General features: G+C 34.9%; 2 protein-coding genes across 3 annotated transcripts in view; one reads left to right on the top strand and one right to left on the bottom strand.

The window, feature by feature from the left end:
- LOC124638915 overlaps positions 1-16604 on the bottom strand; it is a 193916-nt gene that overhangs the window by 116227 nt on the left and 61085 nt on the right. For both annotated transcript variants that reach the window (XM_047176068.1, XM_047176067.1), the window contains one exon: positions 10222-10431. In XM_047176068.1, coding sequence (XP_047032024.1) covers positions 10222-10287 — 66 coding nt within the window. In that variant the 5' untranslated portion in view covers positions 10288-10431. The remainder of the gene's footprint in view (positions 1-10221; positions 10432-16604) is intronic.
- On the top strand, positions 1711-4439 carry LOC124638916. The gene is made up of 2 exons (XM_047176070.1): positions 1711-1961; positions 3426-4439. Exons 1-2 carry the CDS (start codon positions 1778-1780, stop codon positions 3977-3979), a joined length of 738 nt encoding a protein of 245 aa, XP_047032026.1. The 5' UTR covers positions 1711-1777; the 3' UTR covers positions 3980-4439.

Below are 16604 nucleotides of genomic sequence, written 5' to 3' on the forward strand. Positions count from 1 at the left end.
TAAGTAACAAACATGGTTTGGATTGTTCAAACAACGCCTCCTTGAACTACTCGTGTTGTAAAAACTTCACATATTTGTATAATTACAATAAAATACGTACTTTAGCGACTGAAAAAGGTTCAGAAAAGAGAAAGTCAATAACAAGTAAAGTCGAGCTACAAAAAAATTTTTTCGGGTGTAATTAATAAAAACTAAACATAAGTGAATGTTACCAGCCATTAAATCCACGGCAACAGGCAAAAAGTTTGATTTTGTAAACTAGTGTTATAGATATTATGAAATTGAAATGCACGTTCTTACAGTAACTGATTAGGTGTCAGTCTAGGACAAGTTGTGATTACCTTTTTTAACTGGTTTTATTAAGGTTTGTCTTTCAATGAAGTATTCGAAAGCATTTTACGTAAAAAAATATAAAGCCTCAATTAATCTTAAGTTTGTCTGAAGTTTGCCTATTTTGTGGTCCAGTGTATTTTTGAGATCAGAAATGTAAAAATTGAGTAAATCTCACTATTCACCAACCTAGTATTTTAGATTTTTCTTGTAAAACATGAATTACGTATTTTTAAGGGGTAATGTATACCAAGCCACCAATGATAACCTATAGGTAAATGAAGTGTAAACCAAGAACAAATTAAGTTTAAGTACCTAAATATATTGTTTTAAGGGTTAGAAAGTTACTGTTTACGCTAATAGGTACAGCATTTTATTCGTTTACTGTGATTGAACGCTTTGTAATGTCAGCGAAACCAATTATACTTTACAATTTCACTATGTTTTTATTATTTAAATGGCTGTCGTATTTATTGTTTACACATCATCATCATCTCCCCAGCCTTTGCTTCCAAGATGCAGGAGTACCAGTGTTTTACAAGGAGTGTCTGCCTATCTGACCTCCTCAACCCAGTTACCCGGGCAACCCGATACCCCTTGTTGAGACTGGTGTCAGACCCACTGACTACAAGTAACGACTGCCAAAATTGTTTAATAACATACCTAAGCACAAACGTAAATTGCAATAAACAAAAAATATGTAATTCGGCAATGAAATAGTTTGCTGCTCAGCCACTACAACCCAACGCTGAAGTCGGCACACCATCACGCCACAAGCTGTCAGCGAGCGGTTACGCGATAAACACACAACAATATACTCGTCTCGCTCTAACTGTGCTATTTTTGTATATCGCCGTCTCGTTCGCGCTCGACGACCGCGCCAAAGCAAAGTCTGAGTAGAGTGTCTGTGTATTGTTTTGTGTGTGGACTGCAGTGGGATAGATTTTTTTGAGATTTATTTTCATTTTTAGGTTTGTATCTAGTAATGTCTTATTAGTTAAGTGTCTTAAGAATAGAAGGTAATAGCTAAGCTTAAGTAAAGATAGTAGCAGTTTATATACATGTAAAATAGATAAGTGTTTTATATAAATAAGTAGGTACCTATTCAGGCCTGCAACAAAGCCTGCAACAAAGCACTTTAACTACTTCCTATAACTTCATATAAATATTATTTCAACGTGTAGTTATTTACTAAATATTACTGTGCTTAGGTATACTTATGCTAAACATTCTAACTTTCTAACAAAATTCAAATAATTCAACAAAAATCCTCCCACATTTCGAATAAGTTTACAACGCCCATAAATCACAGACACCCTAATCGATCGAAAAACTTTGTTGAACACGTTGCCAGCTCGCCCGACCCATCGCGCAACCGTCGCCCCACTGCGGCGCCCCTCAGTTGCCCGTCGCGTCTCAACTAAACCGCACGCCCGTTCGCGCCAAAATGGCAGCAGAAATTGACCCAGAAAAACTGATATTAGCAGTGAAAAAACGCCCGGCTTTGTACACCAAAAATGATCCCAATTACTACAGTAATAAGAAACATAAGTCTAAACTGTGGATCGAAGTGTGTAGAGAAGTCTACGCTGGCTGGGAGCAATTCAGACCGCAAGATAAAGTGGAAAACGGTGAGCAATCACAACTGTAAATAACATAACACTTATTCAAGCAATACTGCTACTTATGTGTGTCTAAAATAAAAGTGAGATTCGTTTGTATTGTACATTTTAGGTGTGCGAATGCAACTTTAGCTAACGGGTATTGCAAATTGAACTTTATTGCCTAGAAATTAAAGTTAAGGATTGTGTTGGTAACAACGTAGAGAATGAGTTGAAATGGAGATGTTATTGTTAGTAGATTTGACAGGTAAAAAGTATTGTTGTTGACAAAAATCCGTTAGCTTTTATTTAATTGGGTTGCGCTTACTACAACTTGTTAAGATCCGGTATCTTTTATAGTATGCTATCTGTAGGAACAAAATTACAAAGGTTGCATTATAATCATGCAAATTATGTGGTAAGATAGTAGATAAGAATATCTAGCCATCTAAAAGTGGTCAAAACTCAATTATAAAGGTCTCAACGCAAAAAGTGTACTGCAAGAGACACGTGGTCTTTTTTGGCAAAATAAATAACAATAACCATTGAAATGGTAATAAACAGTATTTATCTTAAATATTCCTTTAACTAGAAGGAAACAAACATCATCAGCAAATAATTGAGTATTGATGGAATTCATTGAACCCGCGTCCGCGCCATTTCCCTAATGAGACAGTCCGACACTTTTGAGACGGGTAGCGGGTTCGATCTCCGGTCAAAGTTTAGACTCTAAAATGTTTTAGAAACAGTCCATTGTGTTTCAGTAGTAAACAATTTGTAGAACGACTAGCTGTTTCCCTCGGCTTTACTCGCGTCTTTAATAAACTTGATGTAAATAGAGAAATAGCACTTTGGCCCATTTTCACCGACTAAACGTCAGTTTTCTTACACCACTGTTTACATTGAACGTGATTTATAGTAAACAGTTGTCGATGAACTTCGTCCTTACTGTATGAACTATAGTCTTGGATTCAAGCTATAGGTATCCATTTTAATTAAACCACATTACTTCACTAAAATCATTATAAATAAAGTCAACTTGCTTCATGATCTTTAATACTTAGGCACAAATACGACTGACATTACAAATGTAAATCACAAATGTGTTGTTAAGCTTTATATGTGCGGAGTACTCAGGAGTTCATGCAAAGTAGGACAAAGAGGGCACCCAGAGGGCAAACACTAGCCAGCCTACATCAGTCTACTTACATTGCTTTAATTGATATAACGCCTAGGCATATCAAGGTGATACATAGAACTCAAAACAATTGAACTGAATTGGCTTTATGAACAAATAACTCAATGAACACAACATTACCTATTGCACCGACAGTAAAATTGAATAAACTATCAATAATAATCAAGCCTTATCTAGAGAGTCCTCTAAACATGTTTTGCAACCGTACCTTAGCATTTACGAAGCTCTTGCTACCATTTACAAAGACCATAAGTGTTATTTCATGCATTTATTCCAAGGAAATCTTTAAATTTCAGGCCACGAGCTTCAGCGACGCTGGAAGAGTCTCCGAACATGCTTCACAAGAGAGCTAGGGATGCAGAAGAAAGAACAGGTGAAAAGAGAACGGAATGAACCTTATAAAAGGAGAAAGAGATACGAATATTTCAACATGATGTTGTTTCTCCTAGAGCCAGAGGAAAATAATGGAGAAAGGGATTCTGATGATTCAAGATCAGATCCTTTGGAAAGCATAAAAAACGAACCTTCAGGTTTTGAAACAACGCATGTTAGCCACTCCTCACATTTTGACGTAGAAGTGGAACCGGAAAGAAATGAAACTTATCTAAGACCGATGTTTGAACGTAGTGAAAATCTAGAAGATAAGGTACTGGATATGCTTAAAGAACTTAAGAAGGACGAAGGTGATGAGGACAGACAGTTCATGTTATCTTTAGTTCCGACTTTTAAGAGGTTGAAAGCTAAACAGAAGTTTGAAGCTAGAATTGAGATTATGAAGTTATTGAAGGATATCACATTTCGAAACGAAGATGAAACTAAGGCGAACACTTACAATCCACCACAAGTTTAACTCTTCAGATGTAATAAACTATTAAGTAAAGTTCTAGATAATTAACAAGTTTTATTGTTATCTTTAGAATAACGAAGAAACTCCTTTCTTTATTTTGTTGTTTATTTGTTTTTAGGCCTAGAGAGATGAGTAAATTATCAAAACCTAATTCAAATGTTTTGATAATTGCTCCAAGAGTTACAGAAGTGTGAAATAAACTTGTACAGATACTCAGTTTAATTAGGTTAGCATTTGGGTAAAAGTTTAGAGTATTTGCTTTGGAAATTAGGTCATGTAGTAACATGACCCAGTTCTTCTTGAAAATGTTTTCATATTTTTTTAATCCTCTATGAAATACCTGCTACGAACATTTCTGGTTGTGGTAAGCATATAATATTTTTTTACTAACCCAACACCTGTTTCATAAACTGTACGTATGTTTTCAAAAAACTGTTGAAATAAAACCGAAATTGTAATTTGACTTTAGTGTTTTTTGATTCCAATACCGTCCCGTATATCCTGGAATCCTGAAGCCATAAGGTTTTATGGTCCCGTTTATTCACCCTTTAATATACTGGACCCAATGCACGTAAAAATGATAGTGCTCATTCTAAAAACTGAGCACGTGATTTCAGTTTAGTACTGACACTAAAAACGCCAAATGGGAAACTAAATAATCGTTTGTACACCGAAAAATTTAAAGTTGTAACTCCGAATGTGTAATAGGTTTTGTGTAACGAGTTATGGTCCTTTTAGACGGAACTTATGAACCGCAGTGGGTTTTTTGTCAAATAGTGACCATTTATATAAAAAGATAAAGTTTTTATTACTGTCATTGTACGAGTGATGGAAAGTTAATTTGTTTGTATGTCTCTGGTTGAGGATCAAATTCAGAAATTCACTTGTTCAATGGTTAGGTAAGTTATCCCTTCGTGAATACGGTACATGTTGTGCTGTTACCACTAACAATGTGGTTAGAGGTAAGAACGATTGTGTACTCTAAAAAAATTAAAACAATTCCAAATTCAATGTATCTTTGGGGATACCAGCAAGCACCCTACAAACATGTCTTCGGCTGATAATTACTTTGGGCTCGTTAATCAGTATGAAGATAATAAAAGTACCTACTGAGTACACATATTACAAAGATCAGGTAAATATTCAGCCGGTATCAGACCGACTCAAAAGATTGGAACCAAGATTTTCTTTAAAACATTTTTGGCATCCTTTGCATGAACTGTCGACCGACTGTTTAGTCTGCAGTGTGTTGGTACCATGGAGTAAGGAAAGATGAGAGGAGATGCCATAATGCAGGTAGGTCAGCCGTCTTCTTCTAGGTCAAATTCGTACGGTGGGCATGACCAATACGAACAGTTACGAGTGAACTAAGTATCTTTGATTTATTTTGGACATACAGACTTACAAGTTGGCATATATATATTTGATGCCTTTGCAGAAAATATTATACCTATTATCTATTTTTAGTTTTGTCATTTTGTTCTCCATGGCTTGTATCATTAATCTTCAGCTGCTTTGAAACGACTTGTATCGAGTACTTCACAGTTATTACTCAGTCCATTATAAGATGAAATTGAAACATAAAACTTTTTACGGTTTCAAGGAACAACTGAAAATCGATACGAAATTTTAATTAAATCGCGACATTGGATTGGCTTAGCTAGAAGAGCTATTTGCGATACTAATATTAATTTATTCATAGAACAACGATAGAATTTTAATTAATGGATGGACTTAAATGAATCAAGAATTTTGAATATATTTTTTAAGATAAAATAACTTTTTAGTTGAAGTTTAATTTTTAATTAATGTTAAATTAGTATTCAAAGCTTTAGTGCCCCCAGTGAACTTGAAGACGAAATAAAAATATTTTTATTAATCTCAGCTTTACCAATGACCTTGCTATAAAAAAATATTCAAGTCTTTTAGATCTAAAACTTTTTTTTTAATTTAATTTATTCATTGTCATCCTCAGCTCAGACATTGCAACTTTAATCTACTAATCAAAGCCCAAGTGCGCTCAGCGTGATGATCACACAGCGCCGTGGGTTTCCACTCGCTTTAGTTCTGTGTTGGCTATGTAAACATGAGTGCATTCAATGCGCATTAGCATAAGAGTTGGTTTTGCTAAGGAAATTACTTTTCGGGTGTTTGTGCATTTGTGGCCAAGTTTTGGTTAGCCTTTAGGGTCCTTTTGGAGTTTGGAATACCTAGAGGCTTTTGTTAGACGTTTTCATACAATTGTTAAGGATTTAATAAATAAAGTAAGATTACCCACCCATAAGACTGTTTGGGAAATAACGAAATATTATGTATTTACACAAGGGACTCATAACGCCTATAAAATTAAGTTTGTTTGATCGTAATGAGATACTTAATAATACCTATATGGTTTACATATTTTTTACAGAATCGACCGCTATAGGTACATAGGTACGTTATAAATAAGTCTTCAATCTAGCAGCACTTCTCTTTTTAAAACTACCACGTTTTAATTTTCTCTTCCTATTTATCTCTATTTAACCGGACCGTAACAAAATTAATAGCCACGGGCGTATTGACCGTTCGGCGTATCGGATCGGCGTATTGCTCACTGGCGTTTTAATTAACGCGATGACAACGGCGTACTGTTGCGTTCGTGTTTCGTATCGCCGCAAATTGGTACCCATTAAACATTTTTTGCCATTATAATTTGTCGTAGTGAATTGCCTGATAAAATTGCAGAGTTATGGGTGTAGTGGCCATTTTTCTTTGTTTTTATTGGAAAGTTCTGTTAATTTTTAACTGACTTCAAGAAAACAGGAGTTCTCAGTTTGCGGTTTTCGACGTGCCTCGTTGGTCTAGCTGTCGCTAGTGCGGCTGCTGAGCACGAGGTCTCGGGTTCGATTCCCGAGTCGGGCCGAAATCGCTTTGTGGGTTTTAGAAGACTTTCACAAAGCTGCCCGGAGCCTGGAAGCTGGTGATTGATACACCCGTGCATCGGAGAGCACGTAAATGTCGGTCCTGCGCCTGATCTCTCTCCGGTCGTGTCGGATTACCGTCCCATCGGGCTATGAGAGTTAAGGAATAGTGAGTGCACCTGTGTCTGCGCAAATGCTCGTGCACTATAATATGTCCTGCGTAGTTGGCTAATCTCCTTACATGAGAACAGCCGCCGTAGCCGATAATCGGCTAGGAGGACATCATCATCATTTGTACTCTGCGAGAAGGTTTTAAGTAAGCTATTGAAATGGGTTTGTAAAATTTTTATTTTATTCATTTCTCCACTAAGATTGATCTCATACTCATAGACGTACTAGTTTATTTGCTGTACTTGCTTCAAACAAACTTGCGAAATTTTGCAAAACTATTTTTTACTACATGTCGCCCGCGACTACGTCCGGCGTCCACGTTCCAAAGAACTATGGGACCCCTGGATAAAAAAAAATACCTAAGTAGTTTAAGTCGTCATCACAATCGGTTCAGCCGTTAAGCGTGAACAATAGTATGAAGGGATTAGTATTGTAGACGGAAATAAATCAAGAATCCGGATATGATATCATTTAAATCATCACAACACGAGATGTTCCGGAAATTCCTAAGTCAATTATATTTTTAATTCTCAAATTGTATTTTCAGACAGTGATTGACGGACTGTCAAATTAATCAGAATTACAAACTTCTGCTGAATCCGGGTGTAAGGAATGTATAGTGTTCCTAGTCCTTTGCTTACAAGTAAATATGAATAAGTATTAGGTCCTAAGAACTTACGATTCTCAGTTCTTGCGCTGTTGGACTTTTGCCATGAGAAGTGGCAATAACTTTGTCACTAGTACATGGCATTTTAATCTGACAACCTTTTGTCCGGTGTGAACTGGACATACCAGTTCATTTTTTGCCTGATCTTACGGGAAAAGTAGGCGTAAAGATTTATAATGTTATCTATACTTATAAAGTGGAAACTTTTTTTAAAATTGATTGTATCAAAATACTCCAAAACTGCTGGACCGCTTTGAACAATTCTTTCAATGTTGTGAAGTTACACTAATCCTCAGATGACACAAGCTACTTATCGGGGAAGTGAGTTTTTACGGGACTTGAGACCGCGGGAAACATCTAGTTATTAAACTTGCTACATATTAATATATGGTGTAATTTACCTAACCCGGTAACTTCTACGTATGTATATGTACATTCGCCTACATAGGTGAATCGTCACTCGAAAGTAATGCATTATATTTGTATGTAGGGCGTTGATATCATGTTATCACCGAGCTCTCGACTGATATGAAAATGTTTTGCCGAATATTTTTTGAGATAGCACAACTCGGAAAAAGTGGTAAGTATGCGTATAGAAGGAACTATTTTATGTACAGAAAAGGACCAATTTTATGTACAGAAGGGCCAATATTACGTACGAAACGACCAGATTTCAAAATGGGACAAGAAATAATGTTTAAGTTACCATACATTGAAAGCATTTTACCTATCTGTCATTGCGTAATTGAATCTTTTATTTTATTAATCAATGTATTCTGATAGTTTTGATAACTCATTATTTTCTAAATAAGTCCTCACAAAACAATAATGACATATTAGTATAGCATCCCACTCATAGCCAGGAAGTTATGACTCATAATTATTTGCATAGAGATATGATCAAAGGGCGCATTAGAACTAATGTGACTGATTCACACTATCGTCAAAACAAATTACATTGTTTTATCATTAATGGGTGACGTGCTGTTTTACTCGTATGCTGTGAACCGTTTCCTAGTACTAGATGAAAAAAATATCTATCGCTTATTATGGCTTCCTATATGTACGGGTATATGTACCTGCTACAGGCATGATTAAGAAATTGGAGATCATGGTCAATCCGCAGGAATTTTACTGACACGTAAGTGTCAATTGAGGCTTTTTTAAATATTCATCTGCCAAATGCTATGGGTAACAGAAGGTCCACGAGTCCATTTCTATTGAGTAGATGTACTTTAATAACGCCACAGCACAGAGAACTATCGAACTTGGTGATATTTTATAACAATCTCTCGGCTCCAAAGTAAGTAAGTTTGACATCTCACGTGTTTTACAGAATTTTTACCAACTCAAAAGTCACGCAAAAGGCAAACTTTAGAACGGAAAAGTTATACACGAGAACTGTACATAATGTTACGTCTATCTATTAAACGGTTTAATAGCTTTAGCGAAACAAAGTTATTTCCCACTAATAACGATATTATTAAAGACGTCGAAGATTCCCATAACACTGTAGCCATAATATTTGTATAAGTTAATGCATTCCTGAGTAATAATAGGCTGTCTGCTATAAGATCTCGTTGGCTTATAGCCAAAGACTTTTGCTTAATAATGAACACTCATTAGTTGGGGACAAGATGTTCCAGCTATGGTAAGTAGTTTTGCATAGAGGCTAAAGAACAGCCGCTTTATTAAAGTAAAAAAATACTAAAAACTAGTACAATTAGAGTATGTTGCATACCAAATTGTCGGCCGATAGTTAGCCCGATCGTTGGTTAACATCGAACTTTTTGTCGGTCTGATACCTAATCGTTGGAAACCTAATCTTTGATTATTCATCTCTTTACTGATTTATAAGCCCGATCAAACTACAGGCGGACTAAAAGTTTTCTAAGCTAAAAGCTCTTGTCTGTCCTAGAACAGTCAGTCCAGACCTATAACTTGATTAGACATTAAACGTGTTTCTCCTGTCCCCCACTAATTTATAACCTATGTGTATCACCTTTAAAATAACGGTCGGCATATAAGGATATCCGTGAAGAGGTTCCCAGAAACTACCGCTCGTAGTAAAAATGCGTAAACATTTTATCGACATGACACATTTTCTGGTTATCGATAAGATAGGCGCGTCTCTATTAGCTACTTAGTTTGAATGTTCCGATAAATTTTGATATCTAATATTAGATTTGAGAACTATGACGAGGTGATAAATGGATTAATCAAATAATTATGAAATAGGTACATAGAAAGTACAACTGATTTCTACCTACGTATGCCTATAAGAAGTCTTCCTCGATAAATAAGCTACTAAAACTTGCTTTATAGAAGTTGATTATGACAATTAATGTTACCTATATTTCAAATGTTAATGAAATCTTTGCTGCTCCGAACGTGACCTGATAAAGGCAGAATAAATCCTACAGACCCGAAATTCTTTTTATCACAAAAAATATCTAAAATTTCAATGTTAAAAGACAGTAATTTGATTAATTTAAATTGTAACTCACCTTTTTTCCATCGCGAAACTTCACAGTACCCTCGATGATAGAATTGGCGGGACCCAAGTCCGCCATATTGGATTATAAACGTCACGTAATGCGACCGCAGCGCCGCCGTGTTGACATCGTGAACTAGCACATTTTACACATTTTCAATTTATAATAATTAATTCGGAACTAAAACTCTTATTCACCACTGTACACTGGGTTCACTTAAATCTGTAACAAAGAAAAAGTTTCTATTAATTAAAAGTTAACTATTAATACGTGTACGGGTGTATTGCCTGTGGTTATAGACTGTATGATAAGTTAATAAATGTTTACTAGACTTTGAATAGTTAGTCATCGTATTCGGCGAATGATTGTCAAACTGCGCTGCATTGTCACAATTGCATTGCGACAGTTGCACATCGCGTTGATACGAGGGCAAAGCCATTTTGTCAATTGTCAAAACGTTCTCAACAAAAGACTATCTGAACGCAAAACTGGTCCAAAGGACTTATATGGACCCACGAAGCGATTATCAACCTTATGTACAAGTAACACAGTGCATTTTTGAATAGACTTAAGAATAAATATAAAATAGACTCGTAAATAAAATCCCATTAAATAATATTCATGTATAATTATAAAAATCAAGGATGTGATTAATGTTATCAATTTGCTACCAAATGTTACACTCGGTCACTATGACGACGACTGTCAAGGAATTTTGAACTTTATCACCTGAAGATAAGAGCTAAATAAAGAGTTACGCAATGAGAGTCGACCTTCAAGAGCCATTGGTCACGTCTAGATTTTTTGGCTAAGCCTTATTCCAAACGATTTTACGCCAACAACAGCCTAATTGTTAAAATGTCTATAAAAAACTGGTAACTGGCGAATTTTTCTTCAAAATAATTGGTGGCTATTTTCGTTCTAACTTTTTGAGGTTTTATGACGCGATAAAAAATCTGGACTGTGATAATCGTGTTAGAAAAGGTTCCCATGACAATTTAAGTGTTGGAAATAAATTGAATGAGCGAATGAAGAAGTATCCACAACGACTCGTTTCCATCTGCTTACCAGTTAACCCAAATTCACAACTACGGTCTTGATGGCCAGGTGAGGTCCAAAGAAGACTTACTAAACATCTAAAGACCAATGTGGAAAAAGAACTTAACCATATAGGTACTTGTACTTTTTAGAATATTAATAACTGTCGGAAGTTCGTCTGCAGTTTAAAAACGAAAATCATTTTGCAACTTTCTGTTGCTTTTGAAATGCATCTAGTACCCAAGATATTGTCGACATGTTCAAAGCTTCGAAAATCTTAGGTAAGCCCTAACTTAGGAGTTAGTTAAGTATTTCTAACTTAGCGACTGTAAAGGTTAAGTTACGTGGGGGTCGGTTCCCGTCAAAGTTTTCACTTTGAATTATTTATTTCGGGTTTATGCGGGCACCATTTAACATAACTTTTAATTTCAGTGCTGTTACTTATAAGAAGTTTCTGCAAAGACGGCTTTCTGGTCCTTTGAGACGGAAAATTGACACAACAACAATCAAAGGCTGGCAATTAAAGAAATTACATCAAGCAGAATACAATTTTAAACACCTGTGAAAATCGTAGAAAAATATATAAAGGAAAATTCTTTTGTAACATGTCATAGTAACAAAAATTATGGCACGGAAGACTAGGTTCCACACAACTGCTTTCCTTATTTACTTCTTCAACTATCTGAGTCCTGTATTTTGCAAGGTTTTCCCAAATTGCACATCTGTGATCAGCATTTTATTATGGTTAAAAAGACTTATAAACACTCAGGTATGCAGACTTCGTTAAAAGATCCATAAGGATAATAGGTACTGTCTTTTGGTAATTCAACGATTAAAACCAGACACACGTTTTGGTGAGGGAAAACTCTTCCATTATTTTGTCCAAAATAGCCTTAAGCCCATATTTTAATTTTGCAGGATATCTTGTAATCAAAACTTGGAATCTTCCCAACAGTAATTTCAAGGTGAGATACTTACAAATATTTTCCATTTTTAATATCAAGAGGGTTATCTATCCTTTCACAAGGATTTTACGACTAGTTTTAATAAAACTCAAAATTGGAAATAAAACCCCCTGAAACCAATGTTTGAAAATTTCTAAATTTACAGCAAGAAGATTTGTTTAGCGTATGTTGACCTGGCGAAAGCGTTTAAGTTTGAAATTAAAAAAACTTTTTGGATTATCGAGGGGAGCAAACAGTACCTTTTTGGATGAAAATAAGTCAAAATCTACATGGTTTGTTCACCCTGGTGAATAATAAATTCCCGTCTAGACACTTAACAGCTGTGAACGAAGAACTAAGTAGTAAAAGAAAAACAACTGACTGGGATGGAATCAAGTAAGTATTAACGCTTAAAGGAATGGTGACTTCGTAAGTACACGCTAAGTTTTTTCTTAATCGAAACTTGAATCTGTATTTTCTTCTGCAACGTTAGCTTTCAACGTTATGTCTAAGTTATTCATAGTATTTCAACTTGAAGCTAGATTTACTTTCAGTCACATGGGTAAAATCGTAGCTGGCTTATGTTTCTTATTAACATGAACAAAATCAAGCAGAAAAACAAAGCCCAACCTTTTTGCTACAATTTCACCCAAACAAACACAAAATCGCCTCAAAAGGGGCGAGAAAAAATTAATCCACACCCCGGGGCAGCTAAAATGCCACGGATTCAATAACATACACAAATGTTACCCATGTGGACAATAAAATGTATTGCAGATGGGCTCACATACAGGGGGATTTCCATCATTAATACACTTTGTAAATATTGCTTTTATTGATTGTACATACAGGGTGTTTTATTGCCAGTAAAAATTACATAATGTTTATACAGTAAGTTTAATTACAGATAGCCATGTGGTATTCATAAGGATTGGTGTAAATGTGTCACTGGAGTAATGAGCGATTGCGTTACGGCGTTTTAATTACAGTTTTTTTATTGGCGTACTTGTTGGGGATTCTTCTGGAATATTCGATAATATGTTAACACTTACTGAATAAGTGAATTAGAGCAATAAGTTATTGCTATATTTTAGTGGAATCTATAATCTCAAATTCCTAGGTACAGTCGGATCGGTCGTGACTAAAAACGAATAAAATTGATGGCGATGCACGATTTACATTCGTGCCACAACCATAACCACAGGACTATCATATCAAACAATAAATTGGAACACAAAACGATAATCTACATATACACGTAATAGTACAACTTTCTCTTGTCAGGGAAGTTGTAAAAAGTCCAACATTTGCGTGTATCACGCGCTCAAGAGGGAAATAATTTGTGTTTATGGGAAATCGATCGATACTCGAAATGCCCGTAAAAACATAATGGATAGATGTTTCTTTTTGTTGTTAAACCAACATTAATTTACAATACCTCTACAGTAATAAAATGCAGCATTCACAAGTTTTTTTATAAAAAATAAAATGGCGAATAATTTAAATAGAAAAAAAAAATGTTTGGCAGAAATAAGTGAATAAAATCGACACCCTGTATATATAAAATATTTAGCACTTTATTTATATTCGGCTAACGTTTCGACGAAATTATTAATATCTTCCCTAATATCATTTATAATATTAATTTTCCCCTAACGTTCGGCCATTTGGACGTAGGATAATGACGGCTAGATGCCATTTGTAATAATTATAATACTTTCAGCTTTAGTTCATCGCTTTTAAGGTCATAAATTAAGGCCATATGCTTTAAATAAGGTCATAGAAGACTGTAGATGGTATTAATACGTATGATACTAACTTTAATTTTAATTTGATAGCATGTACCTGGATGTAGAAGAACAAATATAAAACAAAACTGTTTATCGTATTCAATATTTATGAAAGTAAGATATCCCCTAAAACAATAAATAAATATCACTAAGACGGGACACTAAGCAAAAAAGGGACCGAATATTGAAAACCAAAAACCAAAACCAAGTTGAAAGCCTGTACATAATTGGCTCGCCAATATTTTTTCTGGACTCGAAGATTCGAACATCTGCTTCTCACAAGAGGTAGATACTTTTTCAATGGTTAACTGTTAACTTCGCACCCACTTTTGGTACAAAGATACCTTTTATAAGGCACCTTTGCAACTGCAGGCAGATGTCCAGGGCTGTCACGGCTGAGATAAGAAATATAATGTCAATTTTCTGCTTTTTTTACATGAAATATCGCTTCACTTGCGATTAATAGAGCGAAGTAATGTTCCGTAATCGAAGTTTTTGCAATATTTAGCAGTAATGGTTGGTGGTTATGAAATTAAGAGTGGTAATTTACAGTTCTGTAGCGTCTTGTGTATCGAAAAGTAAGAAATTAAGTATCGGTTTGTGAGTTGGATAAATACTCCTTTAGGTGAAAATACAGTCATTTAATGACAAGACGTTAAATCAACTTTGTAGTTTTGAAAAATAACCACTAGTAATTTAATCAAAATCTTTAACGATCAATCGGTTTGTTAGAACAACAAACTCTGAAAGAATTTACCTAATTAAAAATCTCAATTATACTCCTAGTAAAATCTTTACAAAAATCCTCTCAATAGGAACATTGCCTATGACCTACAAATAATGTATTAATAGTCAATAGGCAATGTCCTCATTAAAACACCACGTGGTACATTAAAAACTTTTGACTGACAACCCTACAACGTTCGTAGGCTGTTCATTCGCTCACAAAGACCACCTGCCCGGCGCGTGGTACCGATTTCATATTATTATTTAATATTTTATACATTTTCGATTCTAAAGTATCTGGTATAATGTATAATGTAGCCCTTGGGGTATTTTATTTATTGGCTTAGGATTTAGGACTAATAATGTTATTAGTTGAACCTTTACTGACTGGGATGCTAAATTTTTTCTTTTAAATAACTTTGAAGAAATAATATTTTGCCACTTCATTAATTTCAAATGGATATGAAGAGGAAAGCAATTAGAAAATATGCTACCTACTTACTGCTTGATGCAATAAAAAAATAGATTCGAGGATTATTATTATTGTCAGAATCAGAATCAGAATCAGAATGCTTTATTTGTAAACATAGGTCAAATTACAGCAATGTGAGATGTTACAAGTACGATTTAGTGTCTCTATGTTTTACCCAAAGGTGTACAAATATATTTATTTAACATAATTGTCATTCCCCTGCTCTTATCCCAGTCTACATAACATAATATCATAAATTATTACCCCCAAAACTTTCACCCCCAAAAATTGTCAGGGGAAGTAATTATAGAATTGTCATCTAAATAGTCCTTAACTGAATAGTAGCATTTTGTTATCAACAATTTGAAAAGCACTTTTTTGAAATTGTCCATGTTTAGCGTTTTCATTTGTTCAGGTAGTTTATTAAATATTTTGACGGCCATTACGAATGTACTTTTATTCATTAGTGCTGTTTTGCCGTAGGTCACTTCGAGTTCTGATTTATTTTTATCCCGTAATTTTCTGTAGTAGCTTTTGGTAGCGATTTTGTAAAGCGATAAATTGGACTTAACGAATACATTTGTTTCGTATATATACAACGATGGCAAGGTCAGAATCTTTAGACGCCGGAAGAACGGTTGGCAACTATCTGTGCTATGTAAACCACACATAGCCCTGATACATCTTTTTTGCGCTCTAAAGATTGTAGGCGATAGGTATCATGAAATCGTTGAAAGAATTAAAATTCTAACTTTTCTTCACACAGTTGGTCTTTCTATCCTTGGAACAACGATATTAGATTTCTATGACTAACCAGTAACCAATATTCAGAAACTATCCAAGCCTACCTGGTCACACAATACAATGTACTGAATATGATTTTGTAATCAAAAACCGAAAACCATACAAAATCCGACCCGTCAACCATATGCCGTCGGCAGATCAAATTGTTCTGCGGTCAGGATCAGATTAGTTTGTCCTAAATTGGACTTTGTTGACAGTCTATAGGGTTGATTTTCAGTTGATTTGATACTGTCATAGGTATAGGAATTTGTATGTAATCTCATAATTCTGTTATCTCATCTGTAATGCCAGGTTTAACAAGCTGTTTAGACGATATTATTGACTTCAATAACTATCATATAGGTAACTACACGATTCCCTAAAACAATATCCTACTAATAATTATGAAACCGAAACTTTGGAAGGATCAGTGAATGTATTGTAGGTTTGTTACTCTTTTACACAAAAACTTCTGAATCGATTTTGATGAAACTTGACAGTGAATGGCTGAATATACTTTATAGGCTTTTCATCCATTTGCGGATTAGTTTATTTTCGGATGAAGTTAGTTTACCTGTAAACAAAAATCCACTACCGCAAAAATTGATCAATCACCTTTAATCAATCACCATGCAACTTTGC

The sequence above is a fragment of the Helicoverpa zea genome, chromosome 18 (assembly GCF_022581195.2).
Source record: "Helicoverpa zea isolate HzStark_Cry1AcR chromosome 18, ilHelZeax1.1, whole genome shotgun sequence".
NCBI classification, from domain to species: domain Eukaryota; kingdom Metazoa; phylum Arthropoda; class Insecta; order Lepidoptera; family Noctuidae; genus Helicoverpa; species Helicoverpa zea.